The 26,697-nt window shown below is 42.0% G+C and overlaps 1 protein-coding gene across 1 annotated transcript; it reads left to right on the top strand.

Moving 5' to 3' along the window:
* Positions 1-114: 114 nt before the first annotated feature.
* LOC311146716 (occludin-like) lies at positions 115-26,211 on the top strand. Its single transcript, XM_084183273.1, has 8 exons — positions 115-844; positions 4,814-5,574; positions 6,577-6,738; positions 23,240-23,394; positions 24,350-24,580; positions 24,844-25,015; positions 25,399-25,440; positions 25,722-26,211. The coding sequence occupies exons 2-8, from the start codon at positions 4,834-4,836 to the stop codon at positions 25,821-25,823; spliced, it is 1,605 nt and encodes a 534-aa protein (XP_084039399.1). The 5' UTR covers positions 115-844; positions 4,814-4,833; the 3' UTR covers positions 25,824-26,211.
* Positions 26,212-26,697: the final 486 nt, after the last annotated feature.

Below are 26,697 nucleotides of genomic sequence, written 5' to 3' on the forward strand. Positions count from 1 at the left end.
CTCATAAACCAACCCAGCGCGCAATTGTGTACCTTTGGACTTTTGCGGACAATGCTAACAGGGTCAATTCACATTGCATTGACTAACATTGCATTTACAGGGCTATACATACACACTATCAAATTTTTTTTGTATTTTTTGTATTTTCTTTATATGAATTGTTAAATATTAAAAATTTTAAAAGGGCAGTAGGGCACAAACAATCCACTTGAATCTATAACGCAGTAATGACACATTTTTATCCATAAGAATGGATGTATAAACATTTGTTTTAGTAATTTATTTGAGCAAAAATATATATTTGTATAAAAATATATTCCTGTCAAGAGTTATGCAGATAAGCCTATACAGCAGGTGCAAATACTTCCAGAAGTGTTTATATCTCTCCTCCACATTACTGATCTGAAAAACGTGATACGCAACATACAGTATAAGGTAGGCTATAGCTGTGTTCGAATACCCATACTAACATACTGTATACTACATACTTAATGAGTATATACTACATACTATATACTCAATTTACGTCACAAATAGTACGGTTAGTGCGGTTAGTATGAGTATTCGAACGAACACAGCTTTTCTCTCCAGTCTCCACATTTTGAAGGAGAGAGTGGTAGTTTTTGAAAAGTCTACTGTGTTGAGACCATAGACTGGTTGAGACCCTTGCGCACAGGCATGCGCATTGGAGCAGCCACTAGAACAGGCAGTGTCCACCTTTTAATAGTTTCAGGAGATGTAGCCTACATGCGTGAGGAAGCTTCGAAAAGTAGTCCTATTTTCTAAGTGATAATAGCTGTAATGTTATTTTGTTGTTGTTGTTGTTGCACAATGACCGTTTCAGGTAAGTGAACATTATCAGTTGGCACTACAATTATTTTTGATAGGCTGTGTTGGTGACACGAAATTTTGAATGTAATTTAAGAACTCCATCTGGTCAGCTGTGGAAAATTAAAGTAGCATATAGGATATCATTCTGCAGTTACTTTTTTTGTTTATGTGTGTGTAAGCAGAAAAGCTGTTAAACGTTTAAGGATTGCGTTTAAGCTTTTCCTTGTTACTTTATTTTATTTCACCGTTATTTATACAGGTAAGTAAATGAAGAACAAATTCTTATTTATTTACAATGACGACCTGTCTAACACATTAATAAACAACACATCAATAAACAACAATTACATATAGTGCATTCGGAAAGTATTTAGACCCCTTGACTTTTTCCAAATGTTGTTATGTTACAGCCTTATTCTAAAATTGATTGCATTTTTTTTTTCCTCATCAATCTACACACAATATTCCATAATGACACAGCGAAAACAGTTTAAAAAAACAAAAACAGAAATACCTTATTTGCATAAGTATTCAGACCCTTTGCTATGAGACTTGAAATTGAGCTAAGGTGCATCTTGTTTTCATTGATCATCCTTGAGATGTTTCTACAACTTGATTGGTAAATTCAATTGATTGAACATGATTTGGAAAGGCACACACCTGTCTATATAAGGTCCCACAGTTGACAGTGCATGTCAGAGCAAAAACTAAGTCATGAGGTCGAAGGAATTGTCCGTAGAGCTCCGAGACAGGATTGTGCACAGATCTGGGGAAGGGTACCAAAACATTTCTGCAGCATTGAAGGTCCCCAAGAACACAGAGGCCGCCATCATTCTTAAATGGAAGAAGTTTGGAACCACCAAGACTCTTCCTAGAGCTGACCGCCCGGCCAAACTGAGCAATCGGGGGAGAAGGGCCTTGGTCAGGGGGGTGACCAAGAACCCAATGGTCACGCTGAAAGAGCTCCAGAGTTCCTCTGTGGAGATGGGAGAACCTTCCAGAAGGACAACCATCTCTGCAGCACTCAGTGGTCAGACGGAAGCCACTCCTCAGTAAACAGCACATGACAGCCCACTTGGAGTTTTCCAATAGGCACCTAAAGGACTCTCAGACCAAGAGAAACAAGATTCTCTGGTCTGATGAAACCAAGATTGAACTCTTTAGCCTGAATGCCAAGCGTCACGTCTGGAGGAAACCTGGCACCATCCCTACGGTAAAGCATGGTGGTGGCAACATCATGCTGTGGGGATGTTTTTCAGCGGCAGGGACTGGGAGACTAGTCAGGATCAAGGGAAAGATGAATGGCGCAAAGTACAGAGAGATCCTTGATGAAATCCTGCTCCAGAGCGCTCAGGACCTCAGACTGCGGCGAAGGTTCACTTTCCAACAGGACAACGACCCTAAGCACACAGCCAAGACAAGGCAGGAGTGGCTTCGGGACAAGTCTCTGAATGTTCTTAAGCCAGAGCCCTGACTTGAACCCAATCAAACATCTTTGGAGAGACCTGAAAATAGCTGTGCAGCGACACTCCCCATCCAACCTGACAGAGCTTGAGAGGATCTGCAGAGAAGAAAGGGAGAAACTCCCCAAATACAGGTGTGCCAAGCTTGTAGCGTCATACCCAAGAAGACTTGATGCTGTAATCACTGCCAAAGGTGCTTCAACAAAGTACCGAGTAAAGGGTCTGAATACTTATGTAAATGTTTTTTTATATATATACATTTGCAAATATTCATAAAAAAACAGTTTTCGCTTCGTCACTATGGGGTATTGTGTGTAGATTGATGAAAAAACAACAATTTAATCAATTTTAGAATAAGGCTGTAACTTAACAAAATCTGGAAAAAGTCAAGGGGTCTGAATAACTTCCGAATACACTGTAACTAGAGTAGGGATGGGCAACTTTTGTAGGCCCGCAGATCATTTCCCCCCAAAATAAAATACATTGTTTTTTGTTTTGTAGAAAGTCAGTCGAGGTCTCAACTGTTGAGAGTTAGAATAGTAGAATACACAAGGTGCAATTTCGAATTTGGGTTGTGCATCAGCAGTTTCTCTTGTTATGTCAGTCACTGACTGTCACTCAATTAGCCCATGTCAGCTGACATTTTTGGGTTTGTTAAATTAGTCTAGCCAGCTACAGGATCTAAACGTGTAGTAATCATGGTCAAATTACCGACCATGGGCCCCCATTGAATTTGTTAGTCACTCTTACTCAGATATCATATTCAAAACTGCAAACATTTCTCTCCACCCTATGGAAAAATGTGTAGAATTGCATGAAATGAGTTATACAATTTTAAAATATTCTCTCCGCCCTATGGCAAAATGCTTTAAAACTGCTATATTTTCGCTACGCCCCATGGCAAGCTCTGACTACGTCTGTAATGTTATTGAAAAACGGTCACGTTTCTTCTCGCATTATCACATTGTGCAATAACAACCAAAAAGTTTAACATTATTTTTGTGGTCCCCAACCCATCAGTAGTTGCCCATCCCTACCATAAAGGCAACAAATCCACCAACTTTAAGGACTTTTGGAGATCATTCCAGGAGTGGTGTAAATTTTTTTTGACCTTCATGTTTATATTTATAGGCCTGCATGTTTTTATTTTCTTTTTTTATTTCACCTTTATTTAACCAGGTAAGCCAGTTGAGAACAAGTTCTCATTTACAACTGCGACCTGACCTGGTTTGTTAGTTGGGCAAATATTATTGTGCTTTTACTGTGGTGTGTAGGCCTATTTTTTGAATTGTATGCAAAAACATTTAATTCGTTTTCATCACTAGTAATAATTTAATACATGATATGGACTGTGGCCAGTGAATATAGCAGTATCGTGTATTTTGGATGACTGAAGCCTTGAACTTGCTTGCTTTGATGCATGTCAGCATTTCATGAGTTCAGCTCTTGAATTATTTACTTCAGAGAGCGAAGACAGGTGTGTGTGTGTGTGTGTGTGTGTGTGTGTTCTAACTTTACTATCCTTTTGGGTTCCAAAAGTCCTCACAAGGATAGTAAAACAAGGAACATTTGACAAGTGGAGGCATTTCTCCGTCCCCAAAAGGAAAAATTCTATTTTAGGCTTAGGGGTTAGGTTTAGGGTTAGGGTTAAAATTAGGGTTAGAGTTAGAATTAGGGTTAGGGGTTATGATTAGGGTTAGGAGATAGGGTTAGGTTTAGTTTTAGGTCTAGGGTTAGGGGTTAAGGTTAAGGAAAATAGGATTTTGAATGCGAATAAATGTTTTGGTCCCCACTTGGATAGTAAACTATTTACTTTTTATTTTATTTTAATTTTTACTTTAGTTTATTTAGTAAATATTTTCTTAACTCTATTTCATGAACTGCATTGTTGGTTAAGGGCTTGTAAGTAAGCATTTCACAATAAGGTCTACAGCTGTTGTATTCAGCGCATGCGACAAATAAAAATTGATTTGATTTGAAAACCAACGTGTGTGTGTGTAGATCTAAACATACTGTAGCTCAGGTTAGAGTGGTGACTGTCAGAGGTAACCGTAAGGGCATAGTCACTATCATCATTACATGGCTTATATTGTACCCTGACCTCGTATATTCATCACATGTGGACAGGACACATGACACCTGGACTTAAGCAGCTGAGAGGTAGAGAGCACAGTGGAGCGCCTTGTGGAAAACACTACGTATCACTGTACACACTGCTGCTGGCTGGCTGGCTGAATTATTGAGGTCCACTGGGTTGAGTTGCAGTGGACTGATGAGTTGTGCTGGTCACTTAGGGAGAGGGAGCATTGTTGGCAACAAACCTAAAGAGAATACTGTCGGTTGGGCGAACACACGGAGAGAAGAGAGACATTCCAGGTCTATCCTATGTGTCATTCCAATGGGTTGTAATAGTACGTGATGTCATTTGATATCATGATATGATTTATATAATTTGCGATAAGATGTGATTTATTATGATAGTTAGTATGACATAATATTATGTATTTCTTGTTTTGCAGGCCTCCCTTCTCTCTGAATCATGTATGAGCCGCGGCACTATGACAGCCCACCCATCTATAGCCCTCCCTACACTGCTACCTCCAATGGATTCTACACCCACAGAAGTGTGCACTCCCCAAGGAGCAACTTTGACCCCTACCCTCCTCCCCCTGACTCATTCTATATGGAAGATAGGCCTCAGCACTTCTACAAATGGTTCTCTGCTCCTGGGCTTGTCAAAACCATGGAGGGAGCCACAGTCATCTTGTGTTTCCTCATTTTTGCCTGTGTTGCCTCCACGTTGGTCTGGGATATGCACGGAGCAGGAATAGGAATGAGGGGCTATGGAACTGGGTCAATGGGGATTGGCAGTGGCTACTATGGAGGCAGCTACGGCTATTCCAGCTCCTACATGACCCCCTATTCGGCCAAGTCGGCCATGATATCCATGGCAGCCATTAACTTCCTGGTTTCTCTGGGCTTCCTTGTGGGGAGTTTTTCTCGGTCGCCTGCCATGCGTGGTCGGAGGTTTTACCTGACAGTGCTAGTCTGTGACGTGGTCCTGGCAGTGCTGCAGGGCATCATTGACATTGTGTTTGTGATCGGTGTCAACCCCATGTCACAGAGCTCTCAGAGCATGCTCTATAACCCCATGCTGATGATGTGCCAGAACATGCAGGGAAGCCCCAGTCTGAGTGGGAGTGTGGGAGCGGGGTTCCCTGGGGGTTTCCCTATGTACAACCAGTATCTCCAACACTACTGCTACATGGACCCTGAGGAGGTGGGTCAAAGCTTTACTTCAATGCCCTCCGTAATTATTGGAACAGTGAAGCCTTTTATGCTTCTTTTGGTTATTTTCAAACATATTGGGTGAACTTACAGCACTTTTTGCACATAGTCAACCCCTTTTTAGGGCACCAAAAGTATTGGGACAAATTCAGTTATATGTGTATTACATTTGCTGTTGGTTTTGATTGTGTTTGAGATTAATTTCTATTGGGCACAAAATAATGGTAAATAATGTGTAATTTTGAAGTCATTTTTTGGGGGGGTATGATATTTTTCCGTCTGTAACTTTCATTCAGGATCATCTGTAATCATGGTAGCATCCACATTAATGTAGAAGTGTTTAGAAACATTTTCTATTCTTATTTACAATAAAAGTGACTCCAAAATGACACAATACATTATTACCATTATTTTCTATTGGGCACAAAATAATCTGAAACACAACCAAAGCAAACAGCAAATGCATCCAACATGTTTGTAGAGTGCCAAGCTTGATGTAGTCATTGCGTGCTATGAATTTGGAACCAAATACTTAACTTTTTAATAATTTTATACACAAGTGAATTTGTCCCAATACTTTTGGTGCCCTAAAATGGGGGGGAATATGTACAAAAAGTGTTGTAAACGGTTCACCCGATATGGATGAAAATACCCTCAAATTAGAGCAGACAGTCTGCACTTTAACCTCATTGTCATTTTTTAAAATATCAAATTCAAACTTTGAGAATGGAGCCAAAATAATAAAAAATGCTTCACTGTCCCAATAATTTCGGAAGGCACTGTACATCTTTACTTTATAAACCTTAATAGTTTACTACTACATGCTATGAAATACTGTTGACCCCTTTTTGTTTTCTCAGTTGGATAGATGTTCTAATAAATGACAATCACGCTAGCTAATCATATTACATTTAATTATAGATACTCTTTCATCACCTAAAGAAATGAGTCATATGTAGTGATAAGGACCCATCTAATTTATCCTATGTTTCAGGCTGTGGCGTTGGTGCTTGGGTTCTTAGTAGTGGTGGTGCTGTTTGTAGCTGCATACTACGCCTACAAAACCCGCAGTAAGATCTGGCGCCATGGCAAACCCAACATGATCTGGGACCGACCTCTGCTCAGACCACCTGAACGAAATGATGTACAGGACTGGGTAAGTGGAACATTTGATTTCTTGTGGTAGGTAAATGGCCTGAAATTCACTGCAGTATTCCTTTCCTACTCACAGTGGCCAAGAACATCCATAATGTGGTTGGTTACATCACAAACAGTTCACATGTTTGACCCAGTGCTTAATAATTAATTCCTTTGGGACCTGTCACCTGGATAACTAGATCAAAAGCACAGGTGTAAGTCACTGTTGGGGGATAGCTTAAAGGTGATAGAAGCTCTCAAGATAGTGGTTGGAAGAATAAACATGGCATTGTGGTGTGATCATTGGGTGGCTGTAGTCACCGATTATCCATTATATTGACAAGATACTCTAGTAGCCGCTCTAACAATGAAAATAAATGTCTTTTAAAAAAAGGAAGGCAGTTGGAAGGAGGCAAGCTCAAGTGGAACCATTCTAGCCAATGAGAGCACTTCTGACACCATGATCTTAGTCAGATATGACTGTACTGCTCAGCAGAGCACGAGCAAATGACTCAGCTTCAAAATGTTGGTGATCAATTTAGTGATGCCCGAGCCCTGCCCATACCCTAGTTCTTGATGACAAAATAGGCCCTACCCGGCCCTAACCCAATGTATAACGTCAGGGCCCGTCGGGCTCGGATCGGGTAGCTGAATCCGGAAAAGGTTGAAAAAACGATTATGGTGTTTCGAGTCCTGTGTAGTGCTGAATTAAATCCCTTCTCTTTTGGTGTTGTTTCCTCATTCTAAAGCTCCTAAACACTATGATGGTGTTTCGAATCCTGTCTAGTGCAGAATTAGATCCCTTCTTCTGGAGTTTCCAAATACTGTAAATGGGAATCCCTCTTATTGTACACAAAACATTAGGAACACCTGCTCTTTCCATGACAGACTGGCCAGGTGAAAGCTATGACCCCTTAGTGATATCACTTGTTAATCCTTAAGAGTCTATTGACACAAACATGCATCAATCTAAGTAACATAATAAAAACATCTCCATCAAAATCCTTCAGTTTAAGCTAGAGATATCAGATATTTTGCAAGAGCTACATATCAGTCCTCTGCATCCGTCTATGTCGGCCTTCTGCATCTGCGGTGGAAGGTGTCCGAGCTACAGTGGTGTTTGTCAGACCATGAGAACTCCCGAAAAATCGGTCTTCTCACGAAAAAGGCTGTAGTGTCCGAACGGTTTGGCCTACAAACTACTCCACTCTATGGAAAGGGGAGACTCTCACGAATACAATGGTGCTCTCCGTTTTGCTCTACAACCCCCCACAAGTGTCACAGGACTCGTCTGAATGTAACCCATACAAACGAATGGAAGTATGGAGGTTGTTTTGTGCCAACAATCTCCTAGATTGTCCTATATCTCCTAGATATAGGACAGACACTTCAAAACCTTACAACTTATTATTTGACTGTCTTTTTTGCCATTTATGAATGTGTTATATCTAGGGTCTAGTAGTAAAGGCCAAATTCAATATTTTCAAATGATTGTTTTTATACCTAAAGGGGTCCTAAAATTCAAAATCAAATAGCTAAATGAACCATGGTATGACCATCTTAAAACAATTCCATATGTACTTTTAGAGGTTAAATCCACTTAAATCAGTATAGATGAAGGGGAGAAAGGTTAAAGAATAATTTTGAAGCCTTGAGACATGGATTGTGTATGTGTGCGATTCAGAGAGTGAATGGGCAAGACAAAATATTTAAGTGCCTTTGAACAGGGTATGGTAGTAGGTGCCAGGGGCACCGGTTTGTGTCAAGAACTGCAACACTGCTGGGTTTCACACACTCAACAGTTACCCGTATGTATCAAGAATGGTCCACCACCCAAAGGACATCCAACCAACTTGACAGAACTGTGGAAAGCATTGGTGTTACCATGGGCCAGCATCCCTGTGGAACACTTTCGACACCTTGTACAGATGTAGAATCTTAATTTCATCACTTTTGTTGTCAAATTAAGATCCTACATCTGTAGAGGGCAAAAAGCACTTCAGCCCAGGGCTCAATGCTACCCACCAGTCATCCATTATGTATGCTAAATGTCCTGACCTGAGTCTTTAAATTCAGATGATGGTACATGGTATGGAAGGTTGTTCAGATGAATTGAGTCGCAGTGCAGTTGAGTTAGAGTATATGATTCACTGTTGACAGTTCAGTTGGGATTAGTCTGTGATCCTGGTCTTGATTGGCTTTGGGTCGGATTGGCCAGCCGGTGGGTAACAAAGTATATATGTATGATTTTCTGCAGGGAGACAGAAATAGCAAAAAAATAACAAGCAATAATGATAGTACATGAATGTATAATTAGATTATCAAATGCTAGAATATTAATACATTGTATTATTAATATAATTACTAAACATATCAATAACAATATGCAAAAATAAAATACTTGGTTAAGTTATGCAAATATAGCAACAAGATAATATTGAATGTCAAAAGTGGGATGCAATAACGTGGTGTGGTAGGCCAAAGCTAGAGCATGCTAAAATGGCACTGGCTATAAAGTGTAGCAAATAACATGTGGGGTATACAGTACATCAAACAGTAGATACAACTCATAAAGCTAGTAGGAAAATAAGCCAGCAGTATTAACTCAAAAGCAGGCCTTAATTTGCATATAAAACAAGTACACGAAAGGTGCAAACAATGACGTGTCAATTAACAACTACATGTAGCATCAAGAAAACTGATCAATGAAACAAAATGGCTGTTTTACTTGAACTATTAGCATTAGCGGCCAAAATGCTACACAAAACAAATGTTCTTATTTGCTCTCACCTGTCTGAGTTCGTGAAGGACCCGATTACAACAAAGGTGTCTGCAAACTTGCCTGTTTTTATACTTGACCATAAAGTTTCCTAGAAGGCAAACCTGCCCACGAATGCCCTCCCTTCACTTCTATGCTTCAGACTGGGGGAATTCTGAACAGCACAGAAGCACAATGTTTGACATTCACATTTTGCCTTTAATCTAAACATTTGTCTTCTGATATGAAGGTATGAAAAAATAAAGGTGGAATTTCACCAAAAAACATTATCCTTAGGCCCTATTCAGACTTGAGATAAGATTTAACGTGCACTTTAAAAAATGATGACTGTAGTAAATGTTTTAATGAGTCCATGTTAAGTCTACTTATCTCAAGCCTGAATCGGGCCCCGTGTGATCAGTGTAACAAAGGTGGTTCAGCACAAGAGTTTCTTCCTGAGGACTGGCTGAGTGGCCTAAGGCAGTGTTTGGACAAGCAGGGGACCTGGGTTCACATCCACTTTCTCACATGAATACCAGCGATGAAGGCTCACTTTATACATGTGATTTTACTTTTAGATTTGTGTGTATTTTTGTGTATTGTTAGATATTACTGCACTGTTGGAGCTAGGAACAAAAGCATTTCGCTACACCAGCAATAACATCTGCTAAATATGTGTATGCAACCAATAACCTTTTATTTAATTTGACCTCATGTTACCTCTGCTATAACTTACATAGCCCTAAACATTTTGATTGTAAAATTAATTATAATCTCACAAAGTTGCCTGGCAACTGTATCCTATAATCAGTGACAAAGTCTACCCTAGGAAAAGTATTCAATTCCCAGTGTCTTCTTTAAATGTTTTATTAAAATATTGACAGTAAATTATATCAAAACATATAATCATTCAATATTTATGCTATAAACCATTTGCAATTTTAAAACATTTCATTATATGAGAGAGACAGTCTGCCAAAACCTTTACATGCACTGAAACACCAAAAAGTGTTTTCAAAACACTCTCTTAAAAACACAATTATTCATATTGAAGAACCACTTTGGGTGGCTCAGAGTACTTCCATTCTGTTTTGAGCCTTATTCTAAAATTGATTAAATTGTTTTTTCCCTCATCAATCTACACACAATACCCCATAATGACAAAGAAAAAAGTTTTTTTTTTTTAAACGGAAATATCACATTTACATACAGTGGGGGAAAAAAGTATTTAGTCAGCCACCAATTGTGCAAGTTCTCCCACTTAAAAAGATGAGAGAGGGCTGTAATTGTCATCATAGGTACACGTCAACTATGACAGACAAAATGAGAAGAAAAAAATCCAGAAAATCACATTGTAGGATTTTTTATGAATTTATTTGCAAATTATGGTGGAAAATAAGTATTTGGTCAATAACAAAAGATTCTCAATACTTTGTTATATACCCTTTGTTGGCAATGACACAGGTCAAACGTTTTCTGTAAGTCTTCACAAGGTTTTCACACACTGTTGCTGGTATTTTGGCCCATTCCTCCATGCAGATCTCCTCTAGAGCAGTGATGTTTTGGGGCTGTCACTGGGCAACACGGACTTTCAACTCCCTCCAAAGATGTTCTATGGGGTTGAGATCTGGAGACTGGCTAGGCCACTCCAGGACCTTGAAATGCTTCTTACGAAGCCACTCCTTCGTTGCCCGGTGTGTTTGGGATCATTGTCATGCTGAAAGACCCAGCCACGTTTCATCTTCAATGCCCTTGCTGATGGAAGGAGGTTTTCACTCAAAATCTCACGATACATGGCCCCATTCATTCTTTCCTTTACACGGATCAGTCGTCCTGGTCCCTTTGCAGAAAAACAGCCCCAAAGCATGATGTTTCCACCCCCATGCTTCACAGTAGGTATGGTGTTCTTTGGATGCAACTCAGCATTCTTTGTCCTCCAAACACGACGAGTTGAGTTTTTACCAAAAAGTTCTATTTTGGTTTCATCTGACCATATGACATTCTCCCAATCCTCTTCTGGATCATCCAAATGCACTCTAGCAAACTTCAGACGGGCCTGGACATGTACTGGCTTAAGCAGGGGGACACGTCTGTCACTGCAGGATTTGAGTCCCTGGCGGCGTAGTGTGTTACTGATGGTAGGCTTTGTTACTTTGGTCCCAGCTCTCTGCAGGTCATTCACTAGGTCCCCCCGTGTGGTTCTGGGATTTTTGCTCACCGTTCTTGTGATCATTTTGACCCCACGGGGTGAGATCTTGCGTGGAGCCCCAGATCGAGGGAGATTATCAGTGGTCTTCTCTTCCATTTCCTAATAATTGCTCCCACAGTTGATTTCTTCAAACCAAGCTGCTTACCTATTGCAGATTCAGTCTTCCTAGCCTGGTGCAGGTCTACAATTTTGTTTCTGGTGTCCTTTGACAGCTCTTTGGTCTTGGCTATAGTGGTTTGGAGTGTGACTGTTTGAGGTTGTGGACAGGTGTCTTTTATACTGATAACAAGTTCAAACAGGTGCCATTAATACAGGTAACGAGTGGAGGACAGAGGAGCCTTTTAAAGAAGAAGTTACAGGTCTGTGAGAGCCAGAAATCTTGCTTGTTTGTAGGTGACCAAATACTTATTTTCCACCATAATTTGCAAATAAATTCATAAAAAATCCTACAATGTGATTTTCTTGATTTTTTTTCTCAATTTGTCTGTCATAGTTGACGTGTACCTATGATGAAAATTACAGGCCTCTCTCATCTTTTTAAGTGGGAGAACTTGCACAATTGGTGGCTGACTAAATACTTTTTTTCCCCACTGTAAGTATTCAGACCCTTTACGCAGTACTTTGTTGAAGCACCTTTGGCCTCGAGTCTTCTTGGGTATGACGCTACAAGCTTGGCACACCTGTATTTGGGGAATTTCTCCCATTCTTCTCTGCAGATCCTCTCAAACTCTGTCAGGTTGGATCGGGAGCTTCGTTGCACAGCTATTTTCAGGTCTCTCCAGAGATGTTCGATCGGGTTCAAGTCCGGGCTCTGGCTGGGCCACTCAAGGACATTCAGAGACTTGTCCCGAAGCCACTCCTGCATTGTCTTGGCTGTGTGCTTAGGGTCATTGTCCTGTTGGAAGGTGAACCATCGCCCCAGTCTGAGGTCCTGAGCGCTCTGGAGCAGGCTTTCATCAAGGATCTCTCTGTACTTTGCTCTGTTCATCTTTCTCTTGATCATGACTAGTCTCCCATTCCCTGCAACTGAAAAACATCCCCACAGCATGATGCTGCCACAACCATGCTTCACCGTAGGGATGGTGCCAGGTTTCCTCCAGAAGTGACGCTTGGCATTTAGCGGGCTGTCGTGTGCCTTTTACTGAGGAGTGGCTTCTGTCTGGCCACTTTACCACAAAGGCCTGATTAGTGGAGTGCTGCAGAGATGGTTGTCCTTCTGGAAGGTTCTCCCATCTCCACAGAGGAACTCTGGAGCTCTGTCAGAGTGACCATTGGATTCTTTGTCACCTCCCTGACCAAGGCCCTTCTCCCCCAATTGCTCAGTTTGGCCGGGCAGCCAGCTCTAGGAAGAGTCTTGGTGGTTCCAAATTTCTTCCATTTAAGGATGATGGAGGCCACTGTGTTCTTGGGGACCTTCAATGCAGCAGAAATGTTTTGGTACCCTTCCCCAGATCTGTGCCTCGACACAATCCTGTCTCGGAGCTCTACGGACAATTCCTTCAACCTCATGGCTTGGTTTTTGCTCTGACATGCACTGTCAACTGTGGGACCTTATATAGACAGGTGTGTGCCTTTCCAAATCATTACATTTAACATTTTAGTCATTTAGCAGACGCTCTTATCCAGAGCGACTTACAGTTAGTGAGTGCATACATTTTTCATACTGGCCCCCCGTGGGAATCGAACTCACAACCCTGGCATTGCAAGCGCCATGCTCTACTAACTGAGCTACAGGAGGCCTAAATCATGTCCAATCAATTGAATTTAACACAAGTGGACTCCAATCAAGTTGTAGAAACATCTCAAGGATGATGATCAAAGGAAACAGGATGCACCTGAGCTCAATTTCGAGTCTCATAGCAAAGGGTCTGAATACTTATGTAAATAAGGTATTTCTGTTTTTTATTTGTAATACATTTGCAAACATTTCTAAAAACCTGTTTTCAAATCAAATCAAATCAAATGTTATTTGTCACATGCGCCCTGAATACAACAGGTGTAGACATTACAGTGAAATGCTTACTTACAAGCCCTTAACCAACAATGCAAATGTATTAGCTGTTCAGGAATATTATGACCTAGACTTGGCGCTCCGGTATCGCTTGCCGTGCGGTCGTGCGGTAGCAGAGAGAACAGTCTATGACTAAGGTGGCTGGAGTCTTTGACAATTTTGAGGGCCTTCCTCTGACACCGCCTGGTATAGAGGTCCTTGATGGCAGGAAGCTTGGCCCCAGTGATGTACTGGGCTGTACGCACTACCCTCTGTAGTGCCTTGCGGTCGGAGGCCGAGCAGTTGCCATACCAGGCGGTGATGCAACCAGTCAGGATACTCTCGATGGTGCAGCTGTATAACTTTATGAGGATCTGAGGACCCATGCCAAATCTTTTCAGTCTCCTGAGGGGGAATAGGCTTTGTCGTGCCCTCTTCACGACTGTCTTGGTGTGTTTGGACCATGATAGTTCGTTGGTGATGTGGACACCAAGGAACTTGAAGCTCTCAACCTGTTCCACTACAGCCCCGTTGATGAGAATGGGGGTGTACTCAGTCATCTTTTTTTCCTGTAGTCCACAATCATCTCCTTTGTCTTGATCACGTTGAGAGAGAGGTTGTTATCCTGGCACCACACGACCAGGTTTCGAACCTCCTCCCTATAGGCTGTCTCATCGTTGTCGGTAATCAGGCCTACCACTATTGTGTCGTCAGCAAACTTAATGATGGTGTTGGAGTCGTGCCTGGCCATGCAGTCATGGGTGAACAGGGAGTAGAGGAGGGGACTGAGCACGCACCCCTGAGGGGCCCCCGTGTTGAGGATCAGCGTGGCAGATGTGTTGTTACCTACCCTTACCACCTGGGGGCGGCCCGTCAGGAAGTCCAGGATCCAGTTGTAGAGGGAGGTGTTTAGTCCCAGGATCCTTAGCTTAGTGATGAGCTTTGAGGGCACTATGGTGTTGAACGCTGAGCTGTAGTCAATGAACAGCATTCTCTCGTAGGTGTTCCTCTTGTCCAGGTGGGAAAGGGCAGTGTGGAGTGCAATAGAGATTGCATCATCTGTGGATCTGTTGGGGCGGTATGCAAATTGGAGTGGGTCTAGGGTTTCTGGGATAATGGTGTTGATGTGAGCCATAACCAGCCTTTCAAAGCACTTCATGGCTACAGACATGAGTGCTACGGGTCGGTAGTCATTTAGGCAGGTTATCTTAGTGTCCTTGGGCACAGGAACTATGGTGGTCTGCTTGAAACATGTTGGTATTACAGACTCAGTCAGGGACATGTTGAAAATGTCAGTGAAGACACTTGCCAGTTGGTCAGCACATGCTCGGAGTACACGTCCTGGTAATCCGTCTGGCACTGCGGCCTTGTGAATGTTGACCTGCTTAAAAGTCTTACTTACATCGGCTACGGAGAGCGTGATCACATAGTCATCCGGAACAGCTGGTGCTCTCATGCATGCTTCAGTGTTGCTTGCCTCGAAGCGAGCATAGAAGTGATTTAGCTCGTCTGGTAGGCTTGTGTCACTGGGCAGCTCGCGGCTGTGCTTCCTTTTGTAGTCTGTAATAGTTTTCAAGCCCTGCCACATCCGACGAGTGTCAAAGCCGGTGTAGTACGATTCAATCTTAGTCCGGTATTGACTCTTTGCCTGTTTGATGGTTCGTCGGAGGGCATAGCGGGATTTCTTATAAGCGTCCGGGTTAGAGTCCCACTCCTTGAAAGCGGCAGCTCTACCCTTTAGCTCAGTGCAGATGTTGCCTGTAATCCATGGCTTCTGGTTGGGGTATGTACGTATGGTCACTGTGAGGATGACATCATTGATGCACTTATTGATGAAGCCAGTGACTGATGTGGTGTACTCCTCAATGCTATCTGAAGAATCCCGGAACATATTCCAGTCTGTGCTAGCAAAACAGTCCTGTAGCTTAGCATCTGAATCATCTGACCACTTATTTATTAAACCGAGTCACTGGTGCTTCCTGCTTTAGTTTTTGCTTATAAGCAGGAATCAGGAGGATAGAGTTATGGTCAGATTTGCCAAATGGAGGGCGAGGGAGAGCTTTGTATGCGTCTCTGTGTGTGGAGTAAAGGTGGTCTAGAGTTTTTTTCCCTCTGGTTGCACATTTAAGCTGGTAGAAATTAGGTAGAACGGATTTAAGTTTCCCTGCATTAAAGTCCCCGGCCACTAGGAGTGCTGCCTCTGGATGAGCGTTTTCCTGTTTACTTATGGCCTTATACAGCTCATTGAGTGCAATCTTAGTGCCAGCATCGGTTTGTGGTGGTAAATAGACAGCTACGAAAAATATAGATGAAAACTCTCTTGGTAAATAGTGTGGTCTACAGCTTATCATGAGATACTCTACCTCAGGCGAGCAAAACCTTGAGACTTCCTTAGTCTTACCGGAGTCAGCCGTTCTATCATGCCGATGTAGCGTATATCCCGTCAGCTGTATGTTGTCCATGTCGTCGTTCAGCCACGACTCGGTGAAACATAAGATATTACAGTTTTTAATGTCCCGTTGGTAGGATAAGCGTAATCTTAGGTCATCCAATTTGTTCTCAAATGATTGAACATTGGCTAATAGGATTGATGGAAGAGGCAGTTTACTCGCTCGCCGTTGGATCCTTACAAGGCACCCCGACCTACATCCACGATATCTCAGTCTCTTTCTCATGCAAATGACGGGGATTTGGGCCTTGTCGGGTGTCTGTAGGATATCCTTTGCGTCCGACTCGTTGAAGAAAAAATCTTCGTCCAATACGAGGTGAGTAATCGCTATCCTGATATCCAGAAGCTCTTTTTGGTCATAAGAGACGGTGGCAGAAACATTATGTACAGAATAAATTACAAATAACGCGAAAACACACACATAATAGTACAATTGGTTAGAGGGCTGTAAAACGGCAGCCATCTTCTCCGGCGCCACTTCTTCACTTTGTCATTATGGGGTATTGTGCTAGCTGTGCCACTAGAGATCCTGGTTCGAATCCAGGTTCTGCTGTAGCCGGCCGCAACCGGGAGACCAATGGGGCGGCGCACAATTGGCCCAGCGTCGTCCAGGGTAGGGGAGGGAATGGCCGGCAGGGAGGTAGCTCAGTTGGTAGAGCATGGCGTTTGCAACGCCGGGGTTGTGGGTTCGATTCCCACGGGGGGCCAGTATGAAAATAAAAAAGAATAATGTATGCACTAACTGTAAGTCGCTCTGGATAAGAGCGTCTGCTAAATGACGTAAATGTAAATGATGTAAAATGTAGATTGATGAGGAAAAAGTGAAGGGGTTTACATTCAAACACCCTCCAAACGCCAGATCTCAGCTTAGGTGCACAACTTTTCATGGTTTCACTATACAATGATGGTGTTTTGAGTCTTTCTATTTTAACAGTGAATGGTTTCCACTAGTTACCACAGCCACAAAGTTAAAATGGTCTCTATCAAAACAGTTCATGAAAACAAGCGTTTAATATAAGGTTAGGTTTAGGCATAAGGTTATCAGTGTGGTTAGGTTTAAAATCACATTTTAAGACGATACATTTTAGAAATAGGTGGGGTTTATGACTTTGTGGCTGTGGTAACTAGTGACGACCAGGCACAACGCCGATATAAAGAGTTTTTTCAAAAAATTGCCGGGATGTCACGTGTCCTACTATATATCAGTACACTCGTAATTAACAACCTAATCATTAAGAAAAGTATATTCGATCAAATAAGCCACATGTAGTAAATAAGCCATTCAATGTTTTGTTAACCAAATTCGACACTTTCTCATTCACCTCCATATAAAAACTCCACCTGCTGGGGAATACATATTTCGGGCCCAGTTATCTGCTTAGCCACTACCTCTCTGCTGTAGTTTATGGAGAGTAACATTACCTCTTCTCACTGGCTCTCAGGTGTTTGTCTATGGCACACCTGGTTTCACTGGGATTGATCATTAACCAGCCAGGCGATAACAGGCATTGTGAGGACCCATATAAGGTAATGGAGTCCTATTATCATTGCTATGTATTTACTCGAAATGGTTTCGGCCAATCCAGGCACTGAGTTGTTTAAGCAGGTATATGGCACACATTGGCCATTTGGATATGTTTCTTTAGGCTATCACTAAAAAACGTTACATTGAAAGAGCAATTGGCAGCTTGTAAAGCATGAATCCAAAAATATATATGATTATAACAAATAAATATATTATTATTCACTTATTCAGAAATTATATTTCCTAGCACTAACAATTCACTGAGATACTATAACCTCGTAATAGAGCATACAGTAGTAATGGCTTCTTGTGAGGAGCTGGTTTCATACATGACCTGTCTGGGTCCCTGGAGAGTTCATTACGTTGAGTTATTATAGACAGTGAGAATATTGCCCTACTGAGTTCGCCAGAGCACTGATAGAGTGATAGGCCTTCTGCTCTTCACTCTGGTACCCACATGTATAGCAGTGATTCATTTACTCCGTAGAAGCCCCACTTCCTCCATTTTCTCTGGTAGAATGTATTACATCCCGTGCTATATATCTCAAACTGTTAGGAAACGTATTCGCAATCAATTATTCCACAGTGGCCTATATCTTATCCCAAGTATCTGGCAGCTTCTTGTCGTGTGGTGCTAACTCGATGCACCCTCTGATTGCAATGAGCTGCTTGCCTTGCAGGGAAGCATATATAATGCATGTGTCATGTATAATGTATTAAAGCATTGAGTTGCCTTGGTGTTGCTGCAAACCTCTACAGTACACGCTTCTTAATCAGTCAGTCTGCAAGGTGCAATAGTATCGCTTCATTTCACAGAAATGGTGTTCGTGAAAATAAGCTTCTTTTTTTGTAGATTTTAGTTTTAAAAAATAAATTGGCCCCATATTGAAAGAACATTGTGGTTATATGACTAAATAGCCTTGGTTTCTCTAATGACTGCCTCGCCTGGTTCACCAACTACTTCTCAGATAGAGTTCAATGTGTCAAATAGGAGGGCCTGTTGTCTGGACCTCTGGCCGTCTCTATGGGGGTGCCACAGGGTTCAATTCTCGGGCCGACTCTATTCTCTGTGTATATCAATGATGTCGCTCTTGCTGCTGGTGACGCTCGGATCCACCGCTATGCGGACGACACCATTTTGTATACATCTGGCCCTTCATTGGACACTGTGTTAACAAACCTCCAAACGAGCTTCAACGCCATACAACACTCCTTCCGTAGCCTCCAACTGCTCTTAAACACTAGTAAAACTAAATGCATGCTCTTCAACCGAACGCTGCTTGCACCCGCCCACCCGACTAGAATCACTACTCTCGGCGGGTCTGACCTAGAGTATGTGGACAACTACAAATACCTAGGTGTCTGGTTAGACTGTAAACTCTCCTTCCAGACTCACATTAAGCATCTCCAATCAAAAGTTAGATCTAGAATCGGCTTCCTATTTTGCAACAAAGCCTCCTTCACTCATGCTGCCAAACATGCCCTCGTAAAACTGACTATCCTACCGATCCTTGACTTTGGCGATGTCATTTACAAAATAGCCTCCAACACTCTACTCAGCAAATTGGATGTAGTCTATCACAGTGCCATCCGTTTTGTCACCAAAGCCCCATATACTACCCACCATTGTGACCTGTACGCTCTTGTTGGCTGGCCCTCACTACATATTCGTCGCCAAACCCACTGGCTCCAGGTCATCTATAAATCACTGCTAGGCAAATCCCCGTCTTATCTTAGCTCACTGGTCACCATAGTAACACCCACCCGTAGTCTGCGCTCCAGCAGGTATATCTCACTGGTCATCCCCAAAGCCAACACCTCCTTTGGCCGCCATTCCTTCCAGTTCTCTGCTGCCAATGACTGGAACGAACTGCAAAAATCTCTGAAGCTGGAGACTCTTATCTCCCTCACTAACTTTAAGCGTCAGTTGTCAGAGCAGCTTACCGATCACTGCACCTGTACACAGCCATTCTGAAATTAGCCCACCCAACTACCTCATCCCCATATTGTTATTTATTTTGCTAATTTGCACCCCAGTATCTCTATTTGCACATCTATCATTCCAGTGTTAATTACGAAATTGTAACTATTTTTGCACTATGGCCTATTTATTTATAGCCTTACCTCCATAACTTACTACATTCGCACACACTGTATATATATTTTCTGTTGTATTTTTGACTTTATGTTTTGTTTTACCCCATATGTAACTCTGTGTTGTTGTTTTTAATCACACTGCTTTGCTTTATCTTGGCCAGGTCGCAGTTGTAAATGAGAACTTGTTCTCAACTGGCTTACCTGGTTAAATAAAGGTGGAAAAAAATAATTAAAACAAATATTAAAAGAAACCATATTAATAAATAAATAAATACTACTACTTGCTGACTGAGCAGGGATTTGGCTAGACAGTGCCTTTGAGGTTTTACACATATCCCAGCTGGGAACAGTAATGGCTCGCAGCCCATCTGATCCATGTCACTGACTCTTAGTCTCGACAGACTGTTCAGTCTGTCTGCTCCTAATGATGTTGTAGGTCATTGCTGGAAGTGCTTGATGTTGGGCTATACCATCCGAGGACAACTATGGTGTATATTATGAATACATTTGCAGCCTTTATGAATGCATGAAATGTTTCTATATAAGAGCCTTGACCATCAGCTGTTATGACTGCTTATAACAATTCTTAGAAGGCACTGTCTATCATGCATGATACACTGGTGGTTCAAAAAAAGTGTTACCAGAAAGTCCTGTTGTACAGTGAGGGAAAAAAGTATTTGATCCCTGCTGATTTTGTACATTTGCCCACTGACAAAGACATGATCAGTCTATAATTTTAATGGTAGGTTTATTTGAACAGTGAGGCAGAATAACAACAAAAAAATCCAGAAAGACGCATGTCAAAAATGTTATAAATTGATTTGCATTTTAATGAGGGAAGTAAATATTTGACCCCTCTGCAAAACATGACTTAGTACTTGGTGGCAAAAGCCTTGTTGGCAATCACAGAGGTCAGACGTTTCTTGTAGTTGGCCACCAGGTTTGCACACATCTCAGGAGGGATTTTGTCCCACTCCTCTTTGCAGATCTTCTCCAAGTCATTAAGGTTTCGAGGCTGGCGTTTGGCAACTCGAACCTTCAGCTCCCTCCACAGATTTCCTATGGGATTAAGGTCTGGAGACTGGCTAGGCCACTCCAGGACCTTAATGTTCTTCTTCTTGAGCCACTCCTTTGTTGCCTTGGCCGTGTGTTTTGGGTCATTGTCATGCTGGAATACCCATCCACGACCCATTTTCAATGCCCTGGCTGAGGGAAGGAGGTTCTCACCCAATATTTGACGGTACATGGCGCCATCCATCGTCCCTTTGATGCAGTGAAGTTGTCCTGTCCCCTTAGTAGAAAAACACCCCCAAAGCATAATGTTTCTACCTCCATGTTTGACGGTGGGGATGGTTTTCTTGGGGTCATAGGCAGCATTCCTCCTCCTCCAAACACGGCGAGTTGAGTTGATGCCAAAGAGCTCGATTTTGGTCTCATCTGACAACAACACTTTCACCCAGTTCTCCTCTGAATCATTCAGATGTTCAATGGCAAACTTCAGACGGCCCTGTATATGTGCTTTCTTGAGCAGGGGGACCTTGGAGGCGCTGCAGGATTTCAGTCCTTCACGGCGTAGTGTGTTACCAATTGTTTTCTTGGTGACTATGGTCCCAGCTGCCTTGAGATCATTGACAAGATCCTCCCGTGTAGTTCTGGGCTGATTCCTCACCGTTCTCATGATCATTGCAACTCCACGAGGTGAGATCTTGCATGGAGCCCCAGGCCGAGGGAGATTGACAGTTCTTTTGTGTTTCTTCCATTTGCGAATAATCGCACCAACTGTTGTCACCTTCTCACCAAGCTGCTTGGCGATGGTCTTGTAGCCCATTCCAGCCTTGTGTAGGTCTACAATCTTGTCCCTGACATCCTTGGAGAGCTCTTTGGTCTTGGCCATGGTGGAGAGTTTGGAATCTGATTGATTGATTGCTTTTGTGGACAGGTGTCTTTTATACAGGTAACAAACTGAGATTAGGAGCACTCCCTTTAAGAGTGTGCTCCTAATCTCAGCTCGTTACCTGTATAAAAGACACCTGGGAGCCAGAAATCTTTCTGATTGAGAGGGGGTCAAATACTTATTTCCCTCATTAAAATGCAAATCAATTTATAACATTTTTGACATGCGTTTTTCTGGATTTTTTTTTGTTATTCTGTCTCTCACTGTTCAAATAAACCTACCATTAAAATTATAGACTGATCATTTCTTTGTCAGTGGGCAAACGTACAAAATCAGCAGGGGATCAAATACTTTTTTCCCTCACTGTATTTGTTAGCAATTCTTCCTGGGGTCCACACAAAACATGAAACATGACACAATACAGATCATTAATAGACAAGAACAGGACAGAACTACATAAATTGAAAATACACTACATGACCAAAAGTATGTGGACACCTGCTCGTCGAAAATCTCATTCGAAAATCATGGGCATTAATATGGAGTTGGTCCCCCTTTGCTTCTTTAACAGCCTCCACTCTTCTGGGAAGGCTTTCCACTAGATGTTGGAACATTTCTGCAGGGACTCAGCCACAAGAGCATTAGTGAGGTTGGGCACTGGAACTAAGGGGTCTAGCCTGAACCATGAAAAACAGCCCCAGATCATTATTCCTCCTTCACCAAACTTTACAGTTGGCACTATGCATTCGGGCAGGTAGCGTTCTCCTGGCATTCGCCATACCCAGATTTGTCCGTCGGTCTGCCAGATGGTGAAGCGTGATTCATCACTCCAGAGAACATGTTTCCACTGCTCCAGAGCAAGCTTTACACCACTCCAGCCAACACTTGGCATCGCGCATGGTGATCTTAGGCTTGTGTGTGGCTGCTCGGCCATGGAAACCCATTTCATGAAGCTCCCAATGAACAGTTATTGTGCTGACGTTGCTTCCAGAGACAGTTTGGAAGTCGGTAGTGAGTGTTGCAACTGAGGACAGACGATTTTTACGCACTTCAGCACTCGGCGGTCCCGTTCTGTGAGCTTGTGTGGCCTACCACTTCGCGGCTGAGCCGTTGTTGCTCCTAGACGTTTCCACTTCACAATAACAGCACTTACAGTTGCCCGGGGCAGCTCTAGCAGGGCAGACATTTGACAAACTGAATTGTTGGAAAGGTGGCATCCTATGACGGTGCCATGTTGAAAGTCACTGAGCGCTTCAGTAAGGCCATTCTACTGTCAATGTTTGTCTATGGAGATTGCATGGCTGTGTGCTCGATTTTATACACCTTTCAGCAACGGGTGTGACTGAAATAGCCGAATCCACAAATTTGAAGGGGTGTCCACATACTGCTGTATATATAGTGTAGGTAGTATAAGTGGTCCACAGGGTAAGACTTCAGTATAATTATGAGAATGTCCTTGACATTCTGGTTAAGATGCATGAGACTTTTTGGTTCATAGCGTTCGAGGCAGGACACAGCAAAACACCCTCACAAGCACTATTATACCAATATCCATATGAAATATTTAGGCTAATAGCAATGTTGTTATGTTGTTTCAGGTGGACTATGTTGCAGAGGGGCAGAGCACTCAGCGGGCCCCTACTGTAATCTTATCAGAGAAGGCCGTCCCTGACCTCAGGACAGAGAACAGTGTTGCCTCAGACGGAGACGGAACAGTCAGCATCTACAGTGAGGAGACCTACAATGGCAATGTGTGAGTCATAGGGCTTCATATAGTCTAACGATTAGTGACCTAAACCTAAATTGAATAGTCCAGTCTAGGTAAATAGGCCAGTCTGGGGAGGATAGTCTCAGCCTGGACTAGATAGCCTCGACCCAGAGTTCCCATAGTCTCTGCCTGGAGTGAATAGTGTTTGCCTGGACTGAGTTCCCATAGTCTCAACCTAGAGTGAATAGTCTTGACCTAGAGTGAATAGTCTCAACCTAGAGAGAATAGCCTTGACCTAGGCTGAATAGTCTTAGGGCTCTATTCAATCAGATCCGCTTTAACCGACATCTGCATAGCGGTTGTTTTGGCGGCGGCGGAGGTGGAACTGCGTCAAATCCACAAGCGGCTCCTGGCATTATACTTAAAGCAGACATTGCCATTGGCTGCACGGAGTTGCATTAAGAGAAAACCCATGCAGCCTTGTTTACACGTTCAAACACTGGAATGTGAGATGTGATCTACACCTTGATTAGGCTAACAAAATCCTCATTCTTTTGTTTAAAGATTTTCAATTTGAGTGTAATTATTTCTATATAGCCTACACTTTCTCATTCTGAACTTCCAACATGAGTGGGACGGGTGTGGCTTCGTGACAATGATCAAGAGCAGCTGTATTCTTATTGGTAACAATAATATTACCAGAACCCTACTACTCACCCCCAGATGTAAAGCCTGATTAGACACAGGAAAACAATATAAAAAACAGTTCATAACAGTTTGAAAATGAATTAATTATTTTTTATTAAAATTAGATTTTCTCTGCCTCCTGGTTATCAATTTGACACCTTCCACTTCTGCTTTGTTGTCAATACAGATAAATGATTTTCCCTTATCAATGTTCATGCAGTTTTGACTGAATGGTCCAAAGAATAACACCATCATGTAATCATGTAGTTATAAAGGTTAACTAGCTTTACTGACAGTTTGATATTATCTCCAGTTACTATGACAACACCAATGGGCGTGTGCCTGAGCCCCTGTACCAGAACACCAGGGTCAGCTCCAGCCCCTCTGTGGAGGCAGAGAGCCTGAAGAAGACCTCCATTCACAGGGAGAGGGAACGGGATCCTACCCCCCCTTCCCAGGAGGAGACCCAGTGTGAGACAGGCTACACAACTGGTGGGGATACTGGTAACGAACTGGACCAAGACCAAAGTGACCACTTGCATAGGTGGGCCATATTTGTTGAGAAGATGGATGGATGGATGGATGGAATGAGGGATGGAGTGATAGATTAAACTTTAAAACAGACAGACTGTTTCCAACTGTTATCGGCTGTGTGTGCTGTGTCAGATATGCTAGTGGGAAAGCGTGACAGAAAGCCATTTTGTTCCAAAGCTCTCTACGTTCAAGAAAGCATTCAAGAAAATTGCAGTATTGATCTAAATGGAATTACCTGTGTCTCTTTTATTCCTGTGTAATGTGTCTCTTCAGTATGTACCCTGAGATAACATCAGACAGGCAACGGCGGCAGTATAAGAAAGAGTTTGACTCCGACCTGGCGAGCTACAAGCGTGTGTGTGCCGAGATGGATGACATCAGTGAACAGATGCACAAGCTGAGCCGAGAGCTGGACACCCTGGAGGAGCGGACGATGAAGTACCAGGTAAACAAGAAAAAACATATGCTATTACATTTTCTGGCAAAAACAATATGGTTATGCTCTCTTTACGGTCTAATATTCTCCTGATATTGGCGTAGAAATGTTAAAATTGCAAACTACATCGTTATCTCATAATAACGTTTTGCTAATTCATTGAAACAAGCCACATTACAGCACACACACACAAACGCTTACTTTAATTGTTTTTATTTATAACCAGTTTTTGAGAACAAAATCAGATGAAGAGGAAGACTTGGCTCTCCCAGTAAAAGGAGTCAAGCGTTCAATCATTTCACCTAGAATTTGTCTCATCGTTGCGCATACACTGACCGTGTCGGTAACTTTTATGAATAACCACCCTTTGAGAGATCTCCTTTATATCTTAGGGAGTGGCTGATGAATATAACCGTATCAAGGACTTGAAGCGGGTGAGTTATAATTGCCCGGGGGGGGGGGGGGGGGGGGGGGCATAGCTCATGTTACTGTTCATCAAGAATTAAACACTCCCTATACATCTCCTTTCTCCATTTATTTAATTTTGGGAGATATTAATTGTATAATATTATGTAATTTTTTTAATATATTATAATTGAATATATTATATAATGTGCATTATGTAATGATATTATTCACTGACTATCTTGACCAATTGATATATCATTGTACATTTGCGATCTAATGTCTGTAGTGTGGCATTTCTCCTCTGCAGACACCAGACTATCAGGCCAAGAAGCAGCAGAACAAAGAGTTGAGACAGAAACTATTCCACATCAAGCGTCTAGTGAAGAACTATGACAATAGCCTTTGTTGAAGCAGCCTGGGTCTGCTGTACCATCCATAACTACTCCACACAGCTGAATATATGGTACCAGGCCAGCAGTTCTTGACAAAAGACACCAACACATGCTCTTATGGGATATTGTTTGATGGTGAACAATAGTAACTTTGACTGATGCCGCTTCACACTGGTTCAAAATGCAACAGTTGAATGGTTCTTTCTCGGAAAATGATTTACACTAGGTATATTTAGATTATGAGGCTGAAACAACCACATTGAACGTGTATTTTAAGGAAAACCTTTGACTTGAGGTGAATGTTTGTTGTAGGGCATGATTGAGTGATTTTAGTGATTCATTCTGTTACATTTTTAATATGTATTCTTATGCTTAAAAAGAGAAGTGATATTCCTATGTAATTTTTTTCTGTTTTCTTGTGGTTTTATACATTTTGTACAGATCTGTTCTTGTCTCTTGTCTGCTCTGTGTAACATTGCAAAAGTATGTTTTCACCTATTCCTAACTACAAAAAGTATGCATCATTTTTTTGCACATTAGTGTGCTGTCTAATGTTCTATCTTTATGGTATTTAATGAAGAACAATAATATACAATTATTGTAGAATATTCTGTCTTGCAATGTGATCATGCAGTACATTCATTCCAGACATTTCTTTAAAATGTTTACAGTAGTTTTTCTTTTAAGAAAGCCCGATGCAATTCAACAGGCTTGTTGATCAATTAGTCTTCCCATGGTTTATACATCGTTTTCAGACATTAATAAACTATTTAATGCTATGTATTACATATATTATTAAGGATGTACTTTACAGTAGTAGTTTCTGAATAAAATAATATTGCCCACATCTAACTGACATTCTTATGGATGTAACTAAGGAAAGAAACAAGC

The sequence above is a fragment of the Coregonus lavaretus genome (genome assembly GCF_964263955.1).
Source record: "Coregonus lavaretus genome assembly, chromosome: 19".
Lineage (NCBI taxonomy): Eukaryota > Metazoa > Chordata > Actinopteri > Salmoniformes > Salmonidae > Coregonus > Coregonus lavaretus.

Bases quoted from the DNA above. Each gene is read 5' to 3' on its own strand.
- LOC311146716 (XM_084183273.1), top strand. From the start codon at position 4,834: ATGTATGAGCCGCGGCACTATGACAGCCCACCCATCTATAGCCCTCCC. The intron at 6,739-23,239 runs GTAAGTGGAACA...ATGTTGTTTCAG, and splicing joins GAAATGATGTACAGGACTGG to GTGGACTATGTTGCAGAGGG. The intron at 24,581-24,843 runs GTGGGCCATATT...GTGTCTCTTCAG, and splicing joins CAAAGTGACCACTTGCATAG to TATGTACCCTGAGATAACAT.